A 22,989-nucleotide genomic window follows, 5' to 3' on the forward strand; every position below is an offset into this window, starting at 1 on the left:
TACACATAGTCATTCTTAGAAAAATAAAATCACAACAGATGATTTTCTTTTTACTGCATAAACTCTCACTATACAACACTCAAGAAAGACATTAATTCACAAATAGTCTTTTCTCAGATTAAATAACATGGCTGATGTTCTTCGAATGCACAGTTACTCCTGAAAGCTGGAGCCTGAGATCTTGGAAGACAAAAGAGAACACCTCTTTTTTGGAAATGAATTACGGTGAATGCGTCACCTCCTGTGACTTGGCAAATACAGAACCAAGAAACATCTGCCAATCATTTGTAGTTTATAGCTGAGTCATGCAATTCACTATACAACAGCAAGAAAGGAAGTAAACAAAAACGTTGCATTCCTCAAAGTATTAAGTATTTAAAACAGTCTAATGGAAAAGGAGGGAATATAAGGATCATATGCCAAGATCAGAGTTTCACTGACACATTTTTACAGTAGAACATTCTGCCTCTAAAAGAGAGAACACACTAACAGTCATTTGAAGTTCAATATTTTTTACATGTCGTTAATAAATCAAAAGCTTTGCCGTAAAACATAAAGATGTTACTTGTTAAAATAAAGGCTATGAAATGCACCAGGTGGACTTTCTTGATGATTCCAATAATCAATCAGGTTCAGAATAAAACAGGAAAAATAATGAAAAATCACCTTTTCATTTCACCTCTGGAGGGAGACACTTCCTGGAAGTAAACAATGGAAGGATAAGAAGCTAGAGGTGTAAGTGGTAACAAAGAAAATTCCAACTGAAAGTAAAATGAAAAGAAATTACATGAAGATGGAATAGCACTGGAATGGGAGCCCAGATAGACAGTAGAATCTCCAATCCAACATGGCTCTCAGTAACCTGGTCTACTCTCAGGTGGCCTTGCCTCGGCAGATATCGAAGACTCATGACTTTCTTTCCATAGCAAAACAAGAACACCAGTAACATGCAAAACCAATAACATCTTGGCACAGAACAAATTCAACAGTTTTTACCAGTGTTTTCCTTGTGGCTGGTCAAACGAATAACCCTTCCACTCTCCAGAGGCAGAACATTTCCCAGCACTCCACTAATGGTGATAGGAATTTAGACACCAAAGTTAAAGGCACCTAAACACAGACTTGTAAATTTAAACAGCGTAAAAATCATCCTACATAGCAGGCTTCTATGTCTCAGTTAGGTGTTCTGGGCACCTTTTATAGCACTTGGAAAGAAGCATGAAGTTCAGATGATCCCTTACAGATACCTACCTTTGAAGCATCTCTTTTGCTCTAAGAAGGGTTTGGTATAGAGTGACTACCAGACACTTGATTTAGATAAATCAACCCAAATAAAATTCTAAAGCTCATAAGCCCACTAGGCTTCTGAGTGCCTGCTGGTCTGATGGTTACATTGGGCTTAGCTAATAGTTAGTAGAGGTAGATCTCACCTTCATAATGTTTAAGTTTTTTAATTTGGAAAGTTCCTACATTCACAGAATCATTGTTTACTGATGAACAGTGCCTCTCCTAGCTACAAATCTATTTTATTTTGCAAACAAACAAATAGAGAGACAAACCAAGATAAGAGGAAACATTTTCTGATAGATCTGCATTAATAATTGCAAGTAAGCAGACTACCTCTTGTATGTTACAGGCTTGTTGCATGCTACATGTTAAATACCATGAGCCCAAGTATTCAGAGCATTACAACTCCAAATATCTGCATTTTTCAGAGCAATAAAGTTAATAGCTGTCTTGCCATTAGGAAAATCCAAAACCAGAATTTCTGAGCTGCAAAGACATTGCCAAGGACAGAGGAAAAAAAATTACAAAACAGACCTACGCAACACACTAGATGTGCTATGGACTAACAGTATAGAACCTGATAATGAGTGTGTAAGTTAACTTCTATTTTAAGTGTTCATTAACAGAATATAATTTAACTTAGTTTATGCTGAAAAAGATTTCTTACAGGGAGGCGATGTTGAAATCACACATTTTTACCTTACAGTTCATTATTTCTGCTTAATGCCTTTTCCTCAGAGTTAAGATGAGCCACATACGATGTTAAGACAACCTATTATAGTCAAAAGCAATGCTAGAAATCTCACTTCAGAACTCTTATCTAAGTTTTGAACTGATGAGCAACAAACCCATTTTTTCAACACAGGTCCTGTCATCTATAACATATTAAGCATAATTCATAATAGAAATCTACCTACAGTATTTTCATAATTAAAAAAACCCCACCAAAACCAATACTGATATTTTTGAATAAGTGATAAATCATCATATGCATTTCCATTCAAACAGTTGGCAGAGATTTATTTATTTAGCAGTCACTTGAAAGAATATACTCTGAGACACACATAACTCACATGTGAAATGAAATACAAATGTGAAACCTGGTCCTCGGATTGTTAAATTAATTGTTTTAAAAGCTTCTGCATTGTTGCAGTTTTTTCTGCCTTGAATTTACATTCTAGTATCTCCATATGAAAGGACAAAAGCAGATTTGACAATGGCAACTTCCACTACCTTTGTTAGTTTTTCCAATCTAAACACACTGAAAACTTTTGTGACTCCAAATCATCTTCCTGCCCTTCATCTCCGAAGTCATATAGTTCAATTTGCTTTGGTGTGACTTACATTAAATCAATATACTTCCTTATAATTTTTATGACATTCCAAAAGCTGAAGAGCTGACTTACCATTTTCTTCCAAGTACATCAGAAGGATGCTGCTAGATTCAGTCCCTTCTACAGCATAATCAAGTGCAATATTTCCATTAACGTCTTGCAGAAGCACATTTGCTCCAGCCTACAGACAAGAATTAAAAGCATTTTAGGATTTTGTAGTGAGATCTCAAAACACAACTGGGGTTCTTACACATTCCCATTCAAAAACACTTCAAAGCTGGGGATCTTAGACAGCAGGCTGATTATAACCTTAAACAAAACCAAACACACAAAAAGGCAAAGACAAAATAAAGGACTCCTGAATGTCAGAAAGCTGGCTTTGTTTGAGACAGCTGACACTGTTGCCACACTAGCTGTCCAGTTTGCCTTTGCTACACAGATGTCTGAGCTGCTCATCAGTGAGTTTTGGAACCACCACCATTTGCAGCAGTATTTTTAAATAAACTGTCACAGATTACAGTCAAAAGCACTACACAGTAACCAGCAGCGGTTCAAAAGCTGACTGACAAGCAGCATAGACGCCCCTGCAGAAGGGATTGGTAGACAGCTGGTATGGGTAACCTTGTCAGCTGGCCCGACCTCTTATGGCCTTATCCATCAATCCAACCTCAAAGAGAATCATCCATTGCCAAATAAAATTGCCATTTGTCACTAACTGGAGACAATGAAAGTGAGTTTGATGATTTCAGCTGAAATTTCAGGCTGAAATTTCTTTAATTCAAAATTCAATATAAAGGACAGACAACTAAGAGGAACCATTGAGGGATGGTGTGGGTGCGAGGAAGAGATTCATGAAAAGCTTGAAAAGAAATCACCAGCATGATAAGAAAACTTGTATTTTCTATATTAAATATTGTTAAGGTAGGAATTTGCTCTATAAAGGGGAATCTTTTTACCTTTTTTTTTAATAAGAAAGCTCTCATACTTGAAAATTCATAAATGTCTGGTGGACATAAAAGTTTACTAGTGTTACATCACTAGAAGTTACAAGACCAGTTAAATGTCATTTATCTTCCTCAAGAGGTCATAATATTAATTAAAGTGTCCTCTCTATTGCTTTTAACTGCAAGGAATTATGAAATAGGATTGACCTCAGGTAAATTTAATAACTTTTCTTAACAGCTTGTATGATAAAGAATTTAGCTAATATAGATGAGAAGTACCAAGGACAGTCTCTCTTAAAACCACAGCAGCAGTGGTCAACTGTAATATGAAATTATTAATAGAATGTATGACTGCTTCTTTCAGGAGCTTTCTCTGCAAGCATTGTATCAAAAAAACCTCGAACGGGCTCCTGACTCCTGCACTCTGAGCTCCTGGCTCAGAGTGAAATATGACATGAAACACTAGCAAATTCATGTAGGCCTTATGTCATCAAATTTAAGGTATAGTCTGAGATGATTTCCTGAGTTTGCATCATAGTGACAAGGTGACAGAGAGGCATCAAAAATGACTCACCTCAGCTGTTTCAAACACCTCAGATACCCTACTAGACCATATTCTATGCAGCAAAATAATCTATCCTGCTACAAAACACACTACATTCTTCTAGTTTTCTCTTGTTGTTGACTGTAAGGGAAGACTAGACAACAAACTGAAATTATATGTATATTTTCTGAATTGCTAAACAATATTAGATGAGAGGATTTGACTTTCATGCTTAGCGAAAAGGAATGAAAGGAGACTTCCAAGTGTAAAATCTTACATTCATTATAGTGCTATGAAAATAAATTTCTACTTTCCTGTCCTGCCAGATAAAATCAAAAATTATTAAAAAAAGCAAATAAATGGTGGATTTGAAGATCACAGGATCTTTGAAGGATATTTTAACTACTTATTGCACTTGTTCCACTACTAGGAAGTAAGATTTTTGTTTGTTTTGTTTTCTATTCACTGATCCATGAGAGTTTGCTGGTGACGGTAGAATTATGGAAGAAACACAATTTCATATCTAACTGATTTGCAGATAATAAAAACCCCACAAAATCTTGCAGGTATCTATTCTTTCTGGCATATAGATAATCTCCAGGCAATGCTAGAAGAACATTTTCTTCTTTGTTGAGTTAAGAAACCAAATGACCTTTGACACATAAAATTCAGGAAAAAATGGGATAATTATCTTGGTCAGTAGCACACTTTTAACTCATCTCTAAGATGTAATATCACTGAAAGAAGAATTTAATGTGGAATTACTCAGCTCCAAGTAATTTTTATTGTGTACTTCTATATTAATTCCTTTCTTAAGAAATGTTCACAATGATCACAAACAGAGGGTCAAGTTTGGTGAAAGTTGTGGCAGAAGAAGTAGGAGAAGGTCTCAGAATTTAGGTGAAGATGCAATTCTGGATAATGATGCACATCTAATGTAGTATCTTGCTTGAAAAAGACATATTTTGTGGTTTTTAATAATATGCATTTTTAGTATAGTGTATCATCCCTGCCTCACAGCTCTGTGAGCTTACTGAGGGTGTGCTCTGTCTCTCTGTCCAGCTCATCAATGAAGACCTTGAACAGGACTGGACCCACTATTAACCAGTGAGGTACATAACTAGTGTGGAACATGTGGCAGGTAGCAAATATTACAGATACTGCACCTTTAGTTTAAATTCAGATGCTCAGAATTGTGTTAATGAACTTGAGTGCTATTGTTACACATATGACCTCTTAGGCCAGACAATAAGAACTCTACACATGATTAGAGATGGAATTCAAATTATCAGAATATAGTCCTACTTTGTTCTTAGGTTTCTGTTTATAGCTCTTAAAGAAAATGTGAGGAAAATTGTTCCCAGGGTGCTGATATTAGTTTCCAAATTTACATGCATGCCTTGTTTATATTCTAAATGCTATGACATATTTATTCCATTTCAATACAACTCACTTGAATTCTGCATGCAGTGCTCAATATATGTGAAAAGTTACTGGCTTACTAATTCTCAACACATCCTCATTCTCAAGTAATTTCTCAATAAAAATGATAAATATATTGCAAAACTTTATCCAATATATCTCATATATATAAAAAATATTTTTGAGAAAAATATTTCTCTGCAATGATAAATTGCTTCTATTTTAGAAAGACTGCAGAAGGAAGGGCTTTAAATATATTATTTTAAAATGTTCCTAAAGACACCTAGTTCAATACACAGAATGCAAAATGCAACTGGACTGCATGCTGTGCCATGCAGAACAACATCGATATGTAGATACAGCATAAGAGATTGAACTCCAGTGATCAATAATAATTGAGTGGACAGTATCCGATTTGCAAAGTATTCCCATGTGATCAGAAATCTGAGCCTGCTGCCAAAGAGAAAATACCTTTGGCTAGTGAAAGGAGAAAATATTTCCTTTCTAGTTCCAGAAATGATGATTCAAAGTACTTCAATTTATCTCAGAATCACTTTAGTGTGCAATTTTTAATCCCATTTTAATTTTCCTACTTACTTATTTGTAGAATCTCTGACAAGTTTTCATTTCAGAAAACCAGAGTAGAATACTTAAAGTCCACATGTATGCAGAAGTGGCAACCCTAAAGACTAGGTAGAGGGCTCAGGAGCAATATAGCATGAGGTAGGTTAAAGGTGCACAGTTTCACAGTACTGATTTATGTGCATATCCACATTTTTTGCCAACACGATGCAGTTTGAGTCGACTTCCCATTCAGTGGAACAACTACAGATTCACTGTAGAGTACACGATACAATGTACGTTCCCACTATAACTTATCCCATGATCACATCTTTGTATAGCTAAACTTGTAGCTAATTTAGGATAGTACAGAGATGATCACTGCTTTTGCACAGCAGGATACAGTAAGACTGAACTCTTCCTTCCAAAATAATACTCCAGAAGATGGGGAAAGAACCAGACGGCTTCTGAAGTCTAAGCACTACTGGAAATTTTGATTTGCAAGAACGTACAAAAACTTGCAATTTCATCACATGTGAACAGACTGTGAGCACAGCCAGAGTCCTCTACCACACTCTGTCCCTATACAAGCTACCCCTTGCCACTTGGCCCAAACATCAAAGTATAAAGACAGTCACAAACTCTTAGGACTATGTTGCTGTAGCTAAATCCAGTGGATGAGTGTTCAAGTTCCCACTGGTAAGATAAGAGTTTAGTTCATAGTCTACATTTACAAAGCCTAATTAGTGATACTATTAACTCACAAGCAAATTATTTTTAATTTTCTCCATCAAACTTCTTTTTAGGAATTAATTAAATTCTAAAAATCAATTTAACATCCACAGGGGTAAACCTTTCATTGAATGTTTAATTTTTTAAAAGGTCTTAAAGGTCTTCTGTGCTATTTATTATCTAGCTAATAATCCTTGCTACTGTTTCTTATTTCCAGTGTTTCTTACACATCTTATGATTCCCAAATGGGAAATATATCTACTTACCACTACTTAGAAAAAAAAAGAAGGACAGAGAAATCTCTGAGGAATGTCCTTATTTACAGATCTAAAATAATTTATTTTCTTTTGTCTCTCTGAAATCCACAATATTTTGTGTATCAGCAGTCTAACTTCATCAGGATAGGTGAAAACCATATGAAGAGCTGTGGGTTTAGACCTTCTCCAGTCATCTCCAACCATCTCCTATATTCAGGGACAGAGTTCTAACCACTAGGTTGTATGTCCAGAAACATAACACTATCACAACAGTATGGATTGCAGTATAATCTGATTTAGGCATTCTTAGAGGACTCCTAACTTACTGAGGTTCCCCAAGCACTTGGGAAGGATCTGGGCACTTCTCCGCCTAGGTACCACCTCTAACTTAGCTCCCCAGCTAGGATGTTACAGCTTTTGCCCGCAGTGAACTTTGTGGTCAGATGGGTTACATGGTTGAACTGCTTTCTGAACCAGAGTCCTCATCGATCCACTTTAGGTGAAAGACGGGAAGACTCCTGAAAGTCTGACTATGATTCGTTGAAATTCAAGCTTAAAATCCTGTCTTGCGTTGCATGCCTTAAATTATTCTTTCAAACTTGTGTACCATGCAGGTTATTTAAATACTTGAAACAACTAAGTAATTTAGCTTTACTTATATAGTAGAAAGTCACAGATGTGTTATGTTTTTCAATACAGAAGTGATGACCCAGCATGTGCCTCTGTCACTGAGGATTACCACCACTGGCTTCATGAGGCTTTACGAAGGTGATCAGAAATACCCTGAGGAATATGTGTGGATACAAAAAAAAAAAAAAGGAGAGAGGCATAAAGAAATATTAATATACCTATTGAGTTTTCTCTTGGGAACAGGCCTCTGCACAGTTCTTACTATGGTTCAATTGTTCCACAGTATGCTAGCTGTGTGCAATTTGTGCAGTCACCTATCAACCCCACAACAAAACCTGACTTTTTAAAATGTATTTATATTAGTAATCTATTTTTATTCAATTCCACATACTCCATATGCATATAATTCTATACATTTATATGCATGCAAATGTAGAAACATTTACATAGCATTCTCTCTTCTATGTTCATCACTTTCCTGCAGGGAAAGGCTACCATTTTTTTCACTAACAGCTTGAACAATTAACTTTTTCTCATTTTTTAAAAATATAGCCACACCATTTACAAACTGATCCTTTTTATAAAATGGCATTAACCAGGGAAGTAGAACAAGACTAAATGTAGTTCTTCAGAAAACATATGTGGCATTTCACTTTCTTTGACATGAGTAGTTAAGTTTTTCCCGCTTTATTGATTTACTACTTCACATTATTTCCATTAAAAGATTTTGCTCATTGAAAGATATCCAAGGGTTACATACACCCATCTGCATGTTCTAATGTATACTAAAGTAACAGCGCAAATGGTACATCCTTCCAAAAGTCCTTAGTATGCTATCAGTTAAAAAGAAAGCAACAGTAATCAGGATATAATGCTCTATTTTTTTTGAGAACAAGGAAACGTATATGAAATCACACACACTCGTGGGTTCCATGGTGCCATGTGATCTTGTTCTCCAACCTCAGTGGCTTGCATAAATTCTCATCCAAGATACCAAGTTCCACAAATCTAGCTCGCTCCTCTTTATGGCTCCTATTAGGCTTGTTAATCAAGTGAAAGGAATAAAGTTGTTCTACACATTATTGTGGTTTAGGTCATTAGCACTGATCTCACTTTTTACAAATTCACAGTGCAAAGCAGATGAGGAACAGTTCTCAAGGCAAGGTTCAAAAAAAAAAAAAAGTCAAAGACTTCTCCACATTGGGAAACCACAGATAATGAAATAAAAGATTAAGTGAGATTGAGCAGCTGCTCTCAGTTCAAAAACATGTTTTCCTTTCAACTCATTTCAAAAACAGATTTTCTGTAGGCAGGAGATTATTTCACAGAAATAACAATTTAGCTACTAGAAGAGTTGGGAAAAAATGAGCTAAAAGTGCTAAAAAGCAATTATAATTATAGATCTTGTGTTGACAGTTCCCCTACCTGCTATCATAATCCAGATTTACCTGCTTAGTAAGAAGAAAACTGAGAGACACAAACTGAGTTATCTCTTTTGTGTTCTCTTTATGAATATAGAACAATCTAGAAACTATTTTACTAAATCTAGATATTGTCTTGGAATGCTGATTATAGCATTAGTACTTTCATTTTAATTTTTTTCCACATAATCTTTAAGGAAGCCCCTTTCCCATGATACCACAGATGTTTGGAAGATAGATAATGAATTTCTATCAACTCCAGAGTAAAGAAAAGATTCCTGTTCCAGAACAAAAAGTCAAAAGAAGTCCATGAAAAAGGCTGATTCAGGACTAGAAGTCTAAAATGCAGGGTACCTCTTTCTATATATTTGCTTTTACTCCTCCTCCCCAAGGTCTTAAAAGAGAATGAAGAGGGACCATAAATGTGCACAAGCCATCTATAAAGATATGTAAGTTCCAGCACAGTCCACGGCAAACAGTAGTCACCTCGAAGCTGCTCTATCTTCAGTTTTGCCTTTAATGAACCTGAATGTAGCTTGTCATAAGAAAAGGAAAAAAGAGAACACACTCCCTTTATGGAAGACAGGAGTGTGTCTGACAGAAAATCATTCACCAAATAGGGATGTCTGCTACACAGCTAAGGCTAGTGGCCTCATTCCTTTCATATATCTTGAAGAAAAACATGTATGCTGAAATTTCATCTATACAAAAGCAATTTTTCACAACCCCATTCTTCATCCTTTTTAGGGCAATTTCCATCAATGTAGTCTGAGGAGAACACACCTGATATTTTATTAAATGGGAATTTCAGTAACTCCAGACTGATGACTTGAGATATGTTTTACAAATAATAAATTATTATTTGTAAAATATGTTTTACAAATAATAAACTATAACTTCTCTCAGGCAGTTAAGTTACTTGCAGTTAGTTAAGTTCCACATCAAAACACCACCACCCCTTGACCATAATGCATAACAGACCTAGGCATTACTTTTCCAAAATAATAGGTTTTTCCTCAATAAGTTCTTATTTATTGAAACCTGAACTATTAAAAGTATTGAAGAAATGCAAACAGCAGTCTCACTATGTAGGAGTTTCCAAACGGAAAATATTTTCTTCCTTTCTTTCCAGACTGTCTTTTACCAAAATAATCTGAACAAGAACCCAAACTCCATACACATACATACAGTTTAGAAGTAAAATCCGTGGATCACAAATCAAAGTAAGAACTGGAAAGGTTTAACTGCATCTATCATACTTCTGATTTGATCCTTGCATACCTTACACAGGTTTGTGTAGCAACAGAGAAAATGCAGGGAACAAATCCTTCTGCTCAGCTGATTTCCCTCACAGTGGATCATCATCTTAAGGTGCATTCATGAAAACAAATTCTCCCTTAATACAAATAGAAAAACCTCTCACTTCCTTTCAGACGGACTTGCAGAGAGCACAGCTCTGTAAACTGGGCTGGCCCAATGCACCATTTAGAGGACTCCTTCCATAACTTTGAGTCAATAGTTACCTGCAGCAGGAGTTTCCACCTCTCACACAGGAAATACACTGATGATTATCTTTCTGCAATATTTGTTCTATTTCAGGGCTTTAAACTCTGTAAGAGTTGCTACCGTCTATGAGTTCATGCCTGTCACATTACCAAAAGTATTCTTTCACAAGGAGCAGGAACTGTCTGCCATCTGGATGAGCTTAACTTGTGATATAAGTAAAGGTTTGAATTCATTTTCGGCATGCCTGCTCCCACATCATAAAAACAAAAACATAAAGCTCAATCCCTTATGTCTGTGACAACACAGTCTACAGAATCAAAGCTGAATTTAGCGCCTTATAAGTGCCCTCCAGGCACATAAAATAAAACAAAAAGGATAGAACACATATCTCCAATAAAACTTCACTTTAAAAGAAATCAGGAGATAATACAGTGCTGAAAATTTTATGCCAATACCCTTACATAATTGTTAAAATAGATGCATTTGTATTAATACAAATTTATGTTATGCTATTATTACTTACTTTTTTCCTTAATAGATATATGCTAAACCAGTCAAGGAACCATCAATTGGAAATTCACTTATCCTTGTGTAAGTAAAATATTTCATCTGCTGTGTGGATACAAGTTCTTTGATTCATGGTACTTGTGGGTTGCAAAAATGGACACCAAAATCTGAATTTGAAACTTAACTCCTCATCAAAACAGACTTTCTTGTTACAGACTAGAAATTAGGATTTATGGATACGTGCCAGTGTGCATAAACATCATAGTGTTCAAAAAATTCCAGGCACGAGTCTCAGTGACACGCTAGTTAAGAAAGGATAAAGAAATGTGCCAATACAGTGTCTGTTTATAAAAACCATCATGTAGTTGTATACACATAAGATCACCAATGCCTACAAAAATCCCCAATTGTATTTGAAAATGTACTTCTAGGTTGTTAAATTACTGCACACAAATAATAAAAAGAGTACTTTAAAATCATCAAAGTTCCACAACCATTTTGACAATCATTTAATTCATGAATAAGGCATTTTTTTCCCTTAAACTAATAGAATGTAGGCAATGTCAGTTCACAGAAAAGATTTTCAGTACAGTTAAAAAAAAAGAAAGGCTGTCACGGCACATATTACAGATTGCTTGACAGGCATAGTCTGTTTGACTAATGTATTCAGAAGATAAAAGAATTAGCACTGATGACTGAAAACTAAAGACCAACATTTTCCCATCTGTTTGTGCACCATGGGGACTTAATTCCACCCATCAGCTGGAAGGAATAGAAAAGGCAAAGAAAATCCCACTCAGTTCCAGTACTGAACACTTCTGATAACACTGCAGAAGTACAGTATGTTTTCAACAACATCTTTCAAAGTAAAATACAACTAAGCATACAGATAGGAAATAAAAAGGTAAAATCTAGCCAGAAGTTATCAAATAAAAAAATAATGTACACTTCTCAAGTTACCACTATTTTCACGTCCCAGCACTACAACAGTCATGAGGACTGGGGAACATTCTATTAATTCTAAATGCATACAAATTTGTACTTGGATCTTGATCAGTTGGCAAGTCATCTGTCATGGTGGTTCTTCATATTCTGAATCCTAGCACGCATCACCAAGGTTTCTCAGAATTTAAGGTCTTAATTTCTAAGCTAAATATTGTCTATTTTCCTTGACTTGGCTTTGCCTCAAGGAATTATTTTTATTTTCTCTCTTCTCCCCCATACATATCTGAAAACACTCAGAATAATCCAGCTAGTTTGACTAGAAATTGGAAGAACACAATAATCACTTTTATTATATCCATTTCTGTTTCTTTACTTCCATACTTCATTCTGAATTTTTCCAACAGCTTCAAGTGATCATTCTTAACATAATCTAAATGTGTAGCTCAAATGCATAACCAAATTTTGCCATACAATTTGAAACTAATTGCTTCAGCCTCAATGTGTCTTCTTCATATGTACTCACTGCTGTTTCTAAATCTGTGAAGAAAAAGGCCATAAGAATATTTTTTTCCTTTCTCTCAGGGATGAGACATTTTAGTTTAGCCACAGTGGTTGGGCAAATGAATCTATAGCTTCTGGTGTGACACTGACTTCTATCAACAAGCTTGGATCATGTGTAGAACAGATTCAAGTTTAGTTCAAGGGATCCCACATAAGAGGGATCCCAATTGGGTTTAAACATCCAATTCTCCAGTCTCTGCACACAAGCTTTATTCAAACAGAAACTAGAGGAACCAATCTTACTCTCAAGATATGCACTTGTCTTAATGTAAATCAATATTTCAGTATTCTACCTGCCAAAAATTTGCATTGCATTAAAAAAAAAAGGCAGCATTACATTAAAGAGCAGCTAATGAAGAATTAAATACCTGTGATTTTCATCTCCAAAGCCATACATGACAAAAAAGAAAACAATAAGCATGTTTCTTTCTTACTTTCCTCCTTTATGAAGGTACCTCTTAGTTCAAAATACCTGTTGCACAGTTTTAGTGAGGGCTTCTCAGAAAACACACAAAAAGATGAAGCATTAGGGTATCAGGAGGGCTCTAAGAGCATGAAGACATTCCTTTTAGCTTAATATACAAAAAAAATTAATCAATTGGAATAATTGTATGAATTGCATGTACATGTTTGAATACAAAAAAATAAGATATACTTTTAACTTTTTTAATCAAACCATTTTATTTGAAAGCAAGAAAAAATTAGAAGAAATTTCAGAACATTCTTTTTTGCTGAAATTTTGTATTTATATTGAAAGTTGAGGTAGACTAAAGGGACAATAAGGAAATTATAGCAAAATCTAGTTGCATGTTATATATCACAAAGAAAAGTTCTCTTCGCCTAGAACAGAATCACATTCTATTTTTAAGACTGCAGCAAAAATGCAAAAGATCAGAATGAGGTCAACAAAAAGGGTGGCTGAAGTACAGAAGGATGGGTATTTGACTTGATATTGCCAGCTCTCATATTATTTGGCAAGAAAAGGGAATTAAAAGGGAAACTTCAAAGAGCATTGATGACTAAAGACTAAAATTTCCCCATCTGCTTCTGCACATGGGACTTGCAAACTTCCCATCAGTAGCAGAGCTTATGGAAAAAAATGAAATTATTCGAGCACTGAATGCCTCTGATAACAGAGGAGCACATTTTCTTTTCACTTTTATTTTAATTGTAATCATTAAAAATTATGACAGGCACACAGAAAAATGATCATTCCCTGTCCTATAATACTGCAACAAAAGGTCACTTTTTGAAATTATTGCCTTTAATTTTTAGAACAAATATAAGGAAATTCTCCTTCACACAGCAGGGAGTGAGCCTTTGGAATTGTCTGTCAAAAACTCTTTTAATCTGACACCACAGTTAGAGTTAACAGTTACTTCGTAACCATTAAACAAGCTTGTAATTACATGAGGTTAAACAAATCTCATTTCAGGAGCTAAAAAGAACACTCCTTGGGGTTAGTAAGAACTGTCATTTCTGTAATACTGGACAAGCATCCTCTGATTATCCACTATAGTGCTGCTAAGTACAAATAGACAGCAAGTATTAACTTTTACTAATATGTTTCCTACTAAGTTCTATGTGTTTGCATGTATATATACACACATGCATATATAGGGGGAAGTAGCAGTAATACATACATATGCATATACATACACTCCAAACAAAACTGCTGGAGAAAGTTCTGCCTGCTAGCTTCACTTAAAAGAGTTTCCACCCACTGACCCATCACAGTTGAAGGCAGAACAAACAAAACAACCACATGGAACAGCCACAAATAAAGGAAGCTGATTTTGATGGCTCAGTAAAAATTGAAAGTTGTTTTTCAAAGAGCTCGTAGCTTAGGTTCAATATAAATAACATAAATGGTGGAAAATCTAACTAGAGGCAAAACTGAAGGACCTGTTTAACATGATGATCTTCTCCTTACTCCCCCATGTTTGGGAAGCTAGTCTTATCTTCCTGTCTATGCACACTGTCATAAATCCAAGTCTGTATTTATTCAACTTGGAAAATACAGATACTGAATACAGAAGCTGAATGTTTTGATTTTCATTCTCCAGTCCATCCTGAGATTATATACACACACACAAATATACATATACATATATATGTGTGTGTGTAAATTAAATATGCTTCAAATAGCACATGTAAAGAAATATCACTACTTTAGGTATGACATCACATATTAGTGTTTTACTAATGCAGAGAAAAAGTCAGAGCCTATGTTAATGTATGTACACATACAGTAAAAAAAACCCCAAAAGTCTGTACTACGTCTGGTATAAAAAGCAAGATATTAAACAGCACATAAAAAACAACATCTGTGTACAATGTATAGGTTCTGCAAAGATAATTACATCATGCAAGGAACTAAGAGTACAGAACTGCCATTTCAACTCATTTAATTTGCATTTTTATTATGAGACAGATTCATTGTGCTGATTGATAACATCAACATATTCCCAACTGTACAGGGAAGGGACTGTACAGCAGTTTAATCTGCACTCAGGGTGATGCTGTCTTGCTGGTTAGTAATTAAATCTAGATATTTTACAAACAAGTCATTGTGTGAAATACCAAATCTATTTAGGAAGTTTAGTATGAAGTCATCTTAATACAAAACTGGCTTCTCAGAACAGCAATGTATAATTAGATAACTCACATGAGCAGATAACCCTATTATTTTCCTCTGCTTGGGTAACAAATGAAGTGCAGTAGACATCAAAATCTGCCAGCCATAGGAAGTAGTAACCCGCTTTGTAACTGTAGCAAGTTACTCCCTAATATAACTATGGGGGAAATACACATTCCATGCCAAATTTTGTCATTGTTTATATTAAAAAAAATACATACACTTCCTAGCAAAAAAACTATAACCACAGCTGACATTTCTGTATTAACCAAACATAAGACTCCAGGTTTATCTGCACAAATTGCCCTCAATGGATTAACACATATATTGGAAAAGTGACAAAATTTTATACAAAATTGAAACAAATACTTTAGAGATGTAATGCTATGACATCGATCAAGGATTTATCTATGCTTTATCAGAAAAATTTGTTACTCATGTTCATAAAATGTAATCTTAGCAGTCAATGAAGAATGGGTACCTATTATCTTCCTATCACCTTGCCCGAAAACATTTGTCCACAGTCATTCCCTTACCATTCTCTAGTTTTCATTCCAAAAAATAAATTTTCCCAACTTCTTTCTTCCCAATAAATCCAAATCAGTAATCTTGCAGTATTCATTTTAATTCAACAATTACTTCCCATTTTTTAACATTTGGGGAAAATATTTACTGTGTTTAAAAAATTTGCAATATATCATAGTTTCTAATGGGAATCATTTGAAATTAAGGCAAGTCTGACTTGATAAACTTTGCTTTCAGATAGCTGAAGATGCAGCTATTATTCAGAAATAATATAAAAGGTTAGTTTTCTCCTTTACTTTCATAAGCCAGCTTTTGTACACTTTCCAACATCTTTTTAGCTTTCTGTCCTTGCAGATAGCAATCACATCTTGCTCAATCTCATTATCAAAACAAAAATCAAAAAAAACTACATACAACTTTTCACTATTTTCAGTTCACAGCTTTAAATTTTCCACTTCATTATGCATCTCTGTCTCATTATCTTACATTGTTCTACACTGGATTGCACTACCTATTTTTTCCACACATAGTCTACGCCAATTATTCTAGATTTGCAAAGTCAATGCTTTTTCTCCACCTTTCCTGTTTTAACTGAAAAGTCTTCAAAAACCTGTGCAAATATGAGTCTTTTAATGACCTTCATGTCACCTCATTTATTACATCCACTAACTCTGCACTGTTATAATTTACCTAAACCATCTGCTTTCAATATGTAAGCCAGTTTTTCCTGCAGCAGTTTTTTTTTCAATGACTTTTCACATCAATCTTTATGGTGGCATACCAAGATAAGTTGCCCTTGAACTTTTGATAAATTATATCAGTGTTGTATTTTCCCCTACTAGCTCACTCAGAAATTCAAGAATTCATGGAGATTCATCTGACGGTTCTTTTTTCACAGTTTCATGCTCCTGTGCCCTTCTAAATTATGCATTATAAACTATGCCATAGTGATATTTCATTCCAATATTTCTGAAATGAAAACACATAAAAATCCACGTAAGACTGAGAATGGAGGGTCTTCATCCGAGTGACTTGGGTTTTGGGGTTTTTTAAAGTATTATGGGACAGCTCTTATCCAAATAAATTACGCAGTATCAACTTAACTGAAAAAATATCTTTCCTCTAAAGTCTGGGAATCACACCTACCATCTTTGTCATAGTTCTGTTTTACTATAAATTTGGAGATAAATTTGCAAGATTCAGTCAATTTCTGTGAGATACTAATTTTTCTTAGCCTCAAGAAAAGGGTGATAGTAAGAGATTTCAAAAGACAAGATGTATCTTTCTGTCTTATGGTTGTGAATAACGTGATTAATTATGGAAAGAAGGCATGAGAAAGAAGGAACTGGAAGAGTTTCACCCATATTGAACATTTCAGTTTTCAGGAGTGCCTAAATATAAGGGCAAATGCAACCTTTCCCTGCCACCGAGGGGGTGAGGTGACAAAGATACCAGTAGGTAAATGTCCCCTTAAGAAGAAATACAGTATGCATATATGTGATGCTCCATTAGATCTAACACCAATGGTGCACTGAAAATCATTCAAACAAGCTGTTCAAGCCACTAAGCTGACAAAACCACCTATTTGCTTGTAGACCTCCCTTTTCTAGACTTAAAGACAGACAACAACATACATTCTCTATCAGATTTACAGCTGGTTGACCTTCATGCTCCATTGATAGTAATGCCCCAGTTACTAAAGACATACATTACACAATATTAATCCTGGTCTTTCGCATCTCAGGCTGTTGTTCTAATCACTAGACCACTGACCTCCAAAGTGTTCTTATCACGAACCCCATCAGTAAAAAATTTTTGAGCACACATCCCCAGTATATGTATACTTGTTGTGATGAATTACAGTTTGTGTGTGCCTGGTGATGTGGATTTATGGATTATACAATTTAGTTTATAAATTGTGTACCACTGTACCAGTATATTATGTATGTTACAAAACATATAAAAAAACCCCAAATTAAAAAGGACGAGACAAAGATCTAATCAAGAATATACTAAAATAATTGTATTTTATTCATTAATGGTGCAAAAAACTTTTTACTGTATTATTATTAAAAATATTTATATTTTAATGAGAAAAATGAGTTTCATTATTTTTTAAAAAATGAGTTAAAACTTTATCACAGTGATACAGTGATTCAAGGTCTGGTTCTAAGTTCAATTAATTTCAATACTTGGTGTTAAAATCTGTAATAGCTGGAAAAGCTCACAGATACATAGATCTAAATGGAAGAAGTGCATTCTTGGTCATGATTATTAAATTATATTAATTTTTCAATTCCATATATCAGCTAAACACACATTTTTATTGAAATTTGGCTAGGAAATTTTCATCTTCCCTGATGTCAGTCACTTGGTCTTGCCAACTAATGAGAAGGTGATGCATTTTTATGTTTAATAAATGAATTCAGAACCCACTGAAACTTGAAAAAAATTTCAAAAATGTTAGGAAATTGTGTTTCCAATGTTTTTTTTATGTACAAATACAAGAGCTTTTACAGGTGACACATATAATTTTCAGTAATAAAATCATATAACAATGGAAAAGTTTCAAAACATCTCAAAACATGCTCTCAAAATATTTCTTTTGAAAAGCAGTTACTTTCCTACTCATTATTAAACCATCACCTTTACTCCAAAAGGACTGATTAAGTGTGCTTATTTTTTCCAAAAATATCTGCTAGATATCATACTACTGTCTGCAACTTTTCATCACAGAAAAGGTCAGCAGATTAGGCACCTTGGCTCTTTTTGAAAATGAAAAATGTGGAACCCGATTCTAAGTTTAACAACTCTTCAAGCGCTTTCCCCCAAGACAACCAGTGACCCTCAGTGCAGGACAAAAGAATTTTGCAGTCACTCCCCATCTTGTTAAATAGTATTGTAAAGATTCGACTATTTAAAGGTCTTGTTTTTATGAAACTAACCAAACTGATGAGATCCTGAAGCACTTTGTATAGTTCTGAGGCCAACTTCCTGGCTGTAAAAGGAAGTTGGGAACAGTGTGCCTCTGATGAAGTGAATGAATTTCAGGTGCAGTGCCAGCTCTGTAACCTTACCTCCAGAATCCTTTCTTACTCCAGTCAGAGCAGCTGCTCCATCAATGGTTACATTGCATAGTCTTCCTATAAAACATTGCTTTTATTAAAGTTATTACTCTCAAGATCATATCTCTGTTAGCACCTCTTCCTTTTAGTGATGTGTTCACAATAAAGTAGTTCTTCATGTATTTCATTACTGAAACAGAATCTAGCAAATACTACAAGCTGAGACAAGGACATGTTAGAAACACCCGTACTTCCAGCTAACTGCATAGCAAACCTCCCAAACAGTGTAATGTGCTCTAACACTTATTTCTTCAAACTCCAGTGATGTATTTCTACACACCTTCCAACTATATTTTCTGATAAAGGAGTGCATTTTAGAGTTTGTCACCATGTTGGGTTTTGTGTATTATTTCATCCATTTTGCTGTAGCAGGATGAACAAGTGTGTTCCCAATAGCATGTGGCTTTTTGTCTTTTGCTATTAAGAAGCCTTAAAAGAGGCTTCTGAAGATTTATAATTAAGTGAAATTTTGTAAAATACTGTACTGAGTATTGCTTGACTATAACCAGATCTAGTTAAATCTGATTAGATCAGCACTGGTTTTACCCTGTAATTATGAAGAGCTCATACTAGAACTAGAAGAGGCTCTGCCATTTTCCTGTTAATTTGTGCTATCATTATTAGCCTTATTATCTTCAATCTGTGGTTTCTTCTCAGGAATTTTTTATGCCACTTGCCTAGCTAGTGAGAGTTAGTTTAGTTAAAACTAAATAATATAATCCATAAATTCACGTCACCAGGCACACACAAACTGTAATTCATCACAACGCACTGCAAGTGGATGAACAAGCGAGAGCACCACTGTCGATACCTCTGCAATGTGGAGCAGCTCTTCCCTCAGGACACCTTGCCTACTGCTCAAAACACAGAACCCTCATATGGATGGAGGGAGGGTGCCAGTATCAACAGGTATATTAAATATTAGTAAAGTTTAATTTCTTCCTTACATTTTTTCTGACAAAAATAAATAAAAATAGAAATTCTGATAATCCCAGTAAATCTTCCTGTGCATCTCTTGGGGTGTGCATCCACTTTGAAGACCATGGCACTAGACCTCACAAATTCAAATCTTCTCAGTTCCAATGACTACTTATATTTGTATTTGTACAGCTCCTGGCAAAACCTGGAAGCCAGTAAGAATGTAGAGCTCACCAGGAACTGCTAAATAATTTCAAGCAAATGTCACCAAAAGATTGTACTATATCACTTTTATTAAATGTTTATAATTATTTCCCTGATTAATCAAGATCTTTCACTGGCATATTCCTCATACGTTGGCCTTCTCAAACCCCTACTGAGGGAATATTCATGTTTATGTACCACTCTGCAGTTTCTCTTATAAATACTGCTGGGGCATACAATTAATTATGGATCTAAATGTCATTCTCAATTTGCCACCAGTGACTATACATCTAGCTTTTGTGACCTTTTGGCTTCTTTTCTTGAGAAAAAAAGCCCTTTTTTCTCCCCTATATTTCATACTACTTGCCCATTATGTATTTTTCTTTTCAAATATCTGAAAGCAGTATTAAAAACAAACAAACAAAAATATTTCAAATGTTTGGAAAACAGTAATATTTGCCTGGTAGGTAATATGTCTAACTTCTCTTTCTGAACTATCTTCTTACACAAACTTTTCTCCTGTCTTTTTTTGGGCTATAGAAATTTAACATAATCTGACAGGCATCAAACACATTACTTGTTGTTGTTCTCAATATTATGTTTTTAATATCCTCCGTATGTTACTTTCTTGTTTTAAGAACACAATCAGAATAATTATATCTACACAGCCCTCCAAACAGATGTCATGTGGGAATGTAACACTAGAATGGATCTCCTGAAGCATCACTTTGGTAATGCAGGTAAAAACATAACACACAATCTCATTCACAACTTTAAGATCAATTTTAAAGCCAGTTAGGGTTTGTTGGGGGTTTTTTTGTTCCCTGTTACTCCTGCATGGAATGCTGTTTTCCAACATATGTCTCTTAACATTGAGAAAGCTTAGTTTAATTTCTTACGTTTATTTCTGGACACTTTTGTAGTCATTGGCATTCATGCCAGTAGCAACTTCAGGTTTTAAAAGCTCTTTTTTACCTCTCCCTTTATCTTGATATACTTACAGAAACTTATACAACCTACTTTGCTTTCTTTTTTTAAGTAAAATATACTATTTTGACTTGTTTCTCATAAGGTAGGCTTTCTATTCCCCTGTTTATCCCTGCAGTTTTCCTTGGAACAATTTACCATTCTTGAACATGGCTGTATATAGTTAACTGAAGGCTATTGTCCCTTGTACAGTAGCAACAACACTCTTCCCTTCTCCTGGAAACATCTTCATTTTGACAAATCCAATAATCTCTCTTCCGCACCTGCAGTTACATGTTTGCAGCATACAATTGTCTTAAAATTGACTAAAGCTCTGAGGTCTTTTTCCTTTTTTCCAACTGATTGTTCCTGAGCGTATCACAGAAATGTCTGTTACACAGAGCATGACCTTGTATTTTTACACTTAAATTTCAATCCATTTTTATTACCAAAGTCTTCAAAGATACCCTATTACTTCTGCATGACATTATAATCCTCACCCCCATGGATAGGGCAGCCTTGACTTCAGCATATTTCATTATCATACCCCTATTTTTCCTCCCAAGGTCATCACTGGAAACCCAAAATAAAATAACATTGTAGGACCAATCCTAAAGAAACCACAGTAACTCTTGGGACTATAGTTTTCTCTTAACAGCTAGGCTGTTGTCGTGTTGTTACCAAGTTCTTCTCTACCAAGCAGCTTTTCACTTCTGTAATTTAACTAAGGACGTAAACATCCTCGTATTCCCTAGCTACTCCATAAGAGTGACTCACAAAATAATTATGTCAGTGGTTCAAGCAGAGGCTATTTTCGCATAAAGAATGAATTTCACCTTCTACAAATATCCCCCAATGGTGGAACATCCCTCCAGACCATCTTCTTCATAGCACAAAACTATGTTTAGTGAAGATCAAAAGCCAGAAGTTGATTTTCATTATCTTGTCATTCGTTCATCCTCTTTCTCTGGCGATCAAGAGAATCAGAGTAAAGGTGATCCAAAATTCCTCATTTTTGTACATGTAGTCTATCTCTTGGTATACTTTTCCTGGCTTGCTCCAGCCAAAACTGAGGGTGTTATTTGTTATTTTTCCCAACAGGTCTAACTCTCTTTTACCCTCCAAGAATTCTGATTTTCTAGAACTGCTCTGATGCCAAGAATATACTGTACTCCAAATTATACAGACGCACTGCTTACTAGCTCTGGTCTACGTCCTAAGTCTCATCCCTAGCCTCAGATATTTTCCACCTGAAGGGAGGGAAGGAGGGAGGCAGAGAGGGAGCGTGTGTGTGCCTGTCTCTGTGTGCACATGTGTGTGTGTAATTTCTAGCCATTGCAAAAGTATTTACAGACTCTTCAGGCTTACTTTCTGTGATTACTTCCCACGTGAAAAGACTTTGTTTCATCCAATGATTTAGCATTCTTCATACTGTGAAGTGCAGATTCTATTTCACTGGTTATTTCTCCTGCCAACTAAAGTTTCCAGTGCTATTTCTTTTCATATTATCCTCATTTCTTTACTATACTACCTATTTTTCTGTATCCAGTTAGGCTCCTGTTCTTATCTCTGCTTGGACCACCTTTAATGCTGCATCACTAGGCAGCTTGATCCCTTTTCCTCAGTCTTTAATATTGCTACAGTTTCCCCTGAGTGTTACCATCTGGAGTTCAGCAACTCATTAACAGGCATCACCTAGATTAGTTCATTAGTAGCTTTCACCTATCTTAGTTCTTTCAGCAATGATGAAAGGTTGTAAGCCAGCAGTACACACTCTCTGGAAGTTCCCTCCTAGACTTATCACACAACCACCAGCCTCTGCAAACTGTGAGTGAATTCAAATAGATACCCACAGCTTATGCAGAAAAAACTTCCATTTAAAGTTTCTTACAAGTACTAAATACTGATAACTGCCTCTAGAAAGAGAGAAGAATCATTTTTCTTTTAGGCCACATGATCCTA

The 22,989-nt window shown here is 35.2% G+C and overlaps 1 protein-coding gene across 4 annotated transcripts in view; it reads right to left on the minus strand.

Annotated features, from left to right (window-relative positions):
• MYO16 (myosin XVI) overlaps window positions 1-22,989 on the minus strand; it is a 361,410-nt gene that overhangs the window by 206,462 nt on the left and 131,959 nt on the right. For all 4 annotated transcript variants that reach the window (XM_027743477.2, XM_027743481.2, XM_027743479.2 and 1 more), the window contains exon 5: window positions 2,694-2,802. In XM_027743477.2, coding sequence (XP_027599278.2) covers window positions 2,694-2,802 — 109 coding nt within the window. The remainder of the gene's footprint in view (window positions 1-2,693; window positions 2,803-22,989) is intronic.

This window comes from Pipra filicauda, unplaced genomic scaffold, assembly GCF_003945595.2.
Source record: "Pipra filicauda isolate LSUMZ 115617 unplaced genomic scaffold, ASM394559v2 scaffold115_size4368891_pilon, whole genome shotgun sequence".
Lineage (NCBI taxonomy): Eukaryota > Metazoa > Chordata > Aves > Passeriformes > Pipridae > Pipra > Pipra filicauda.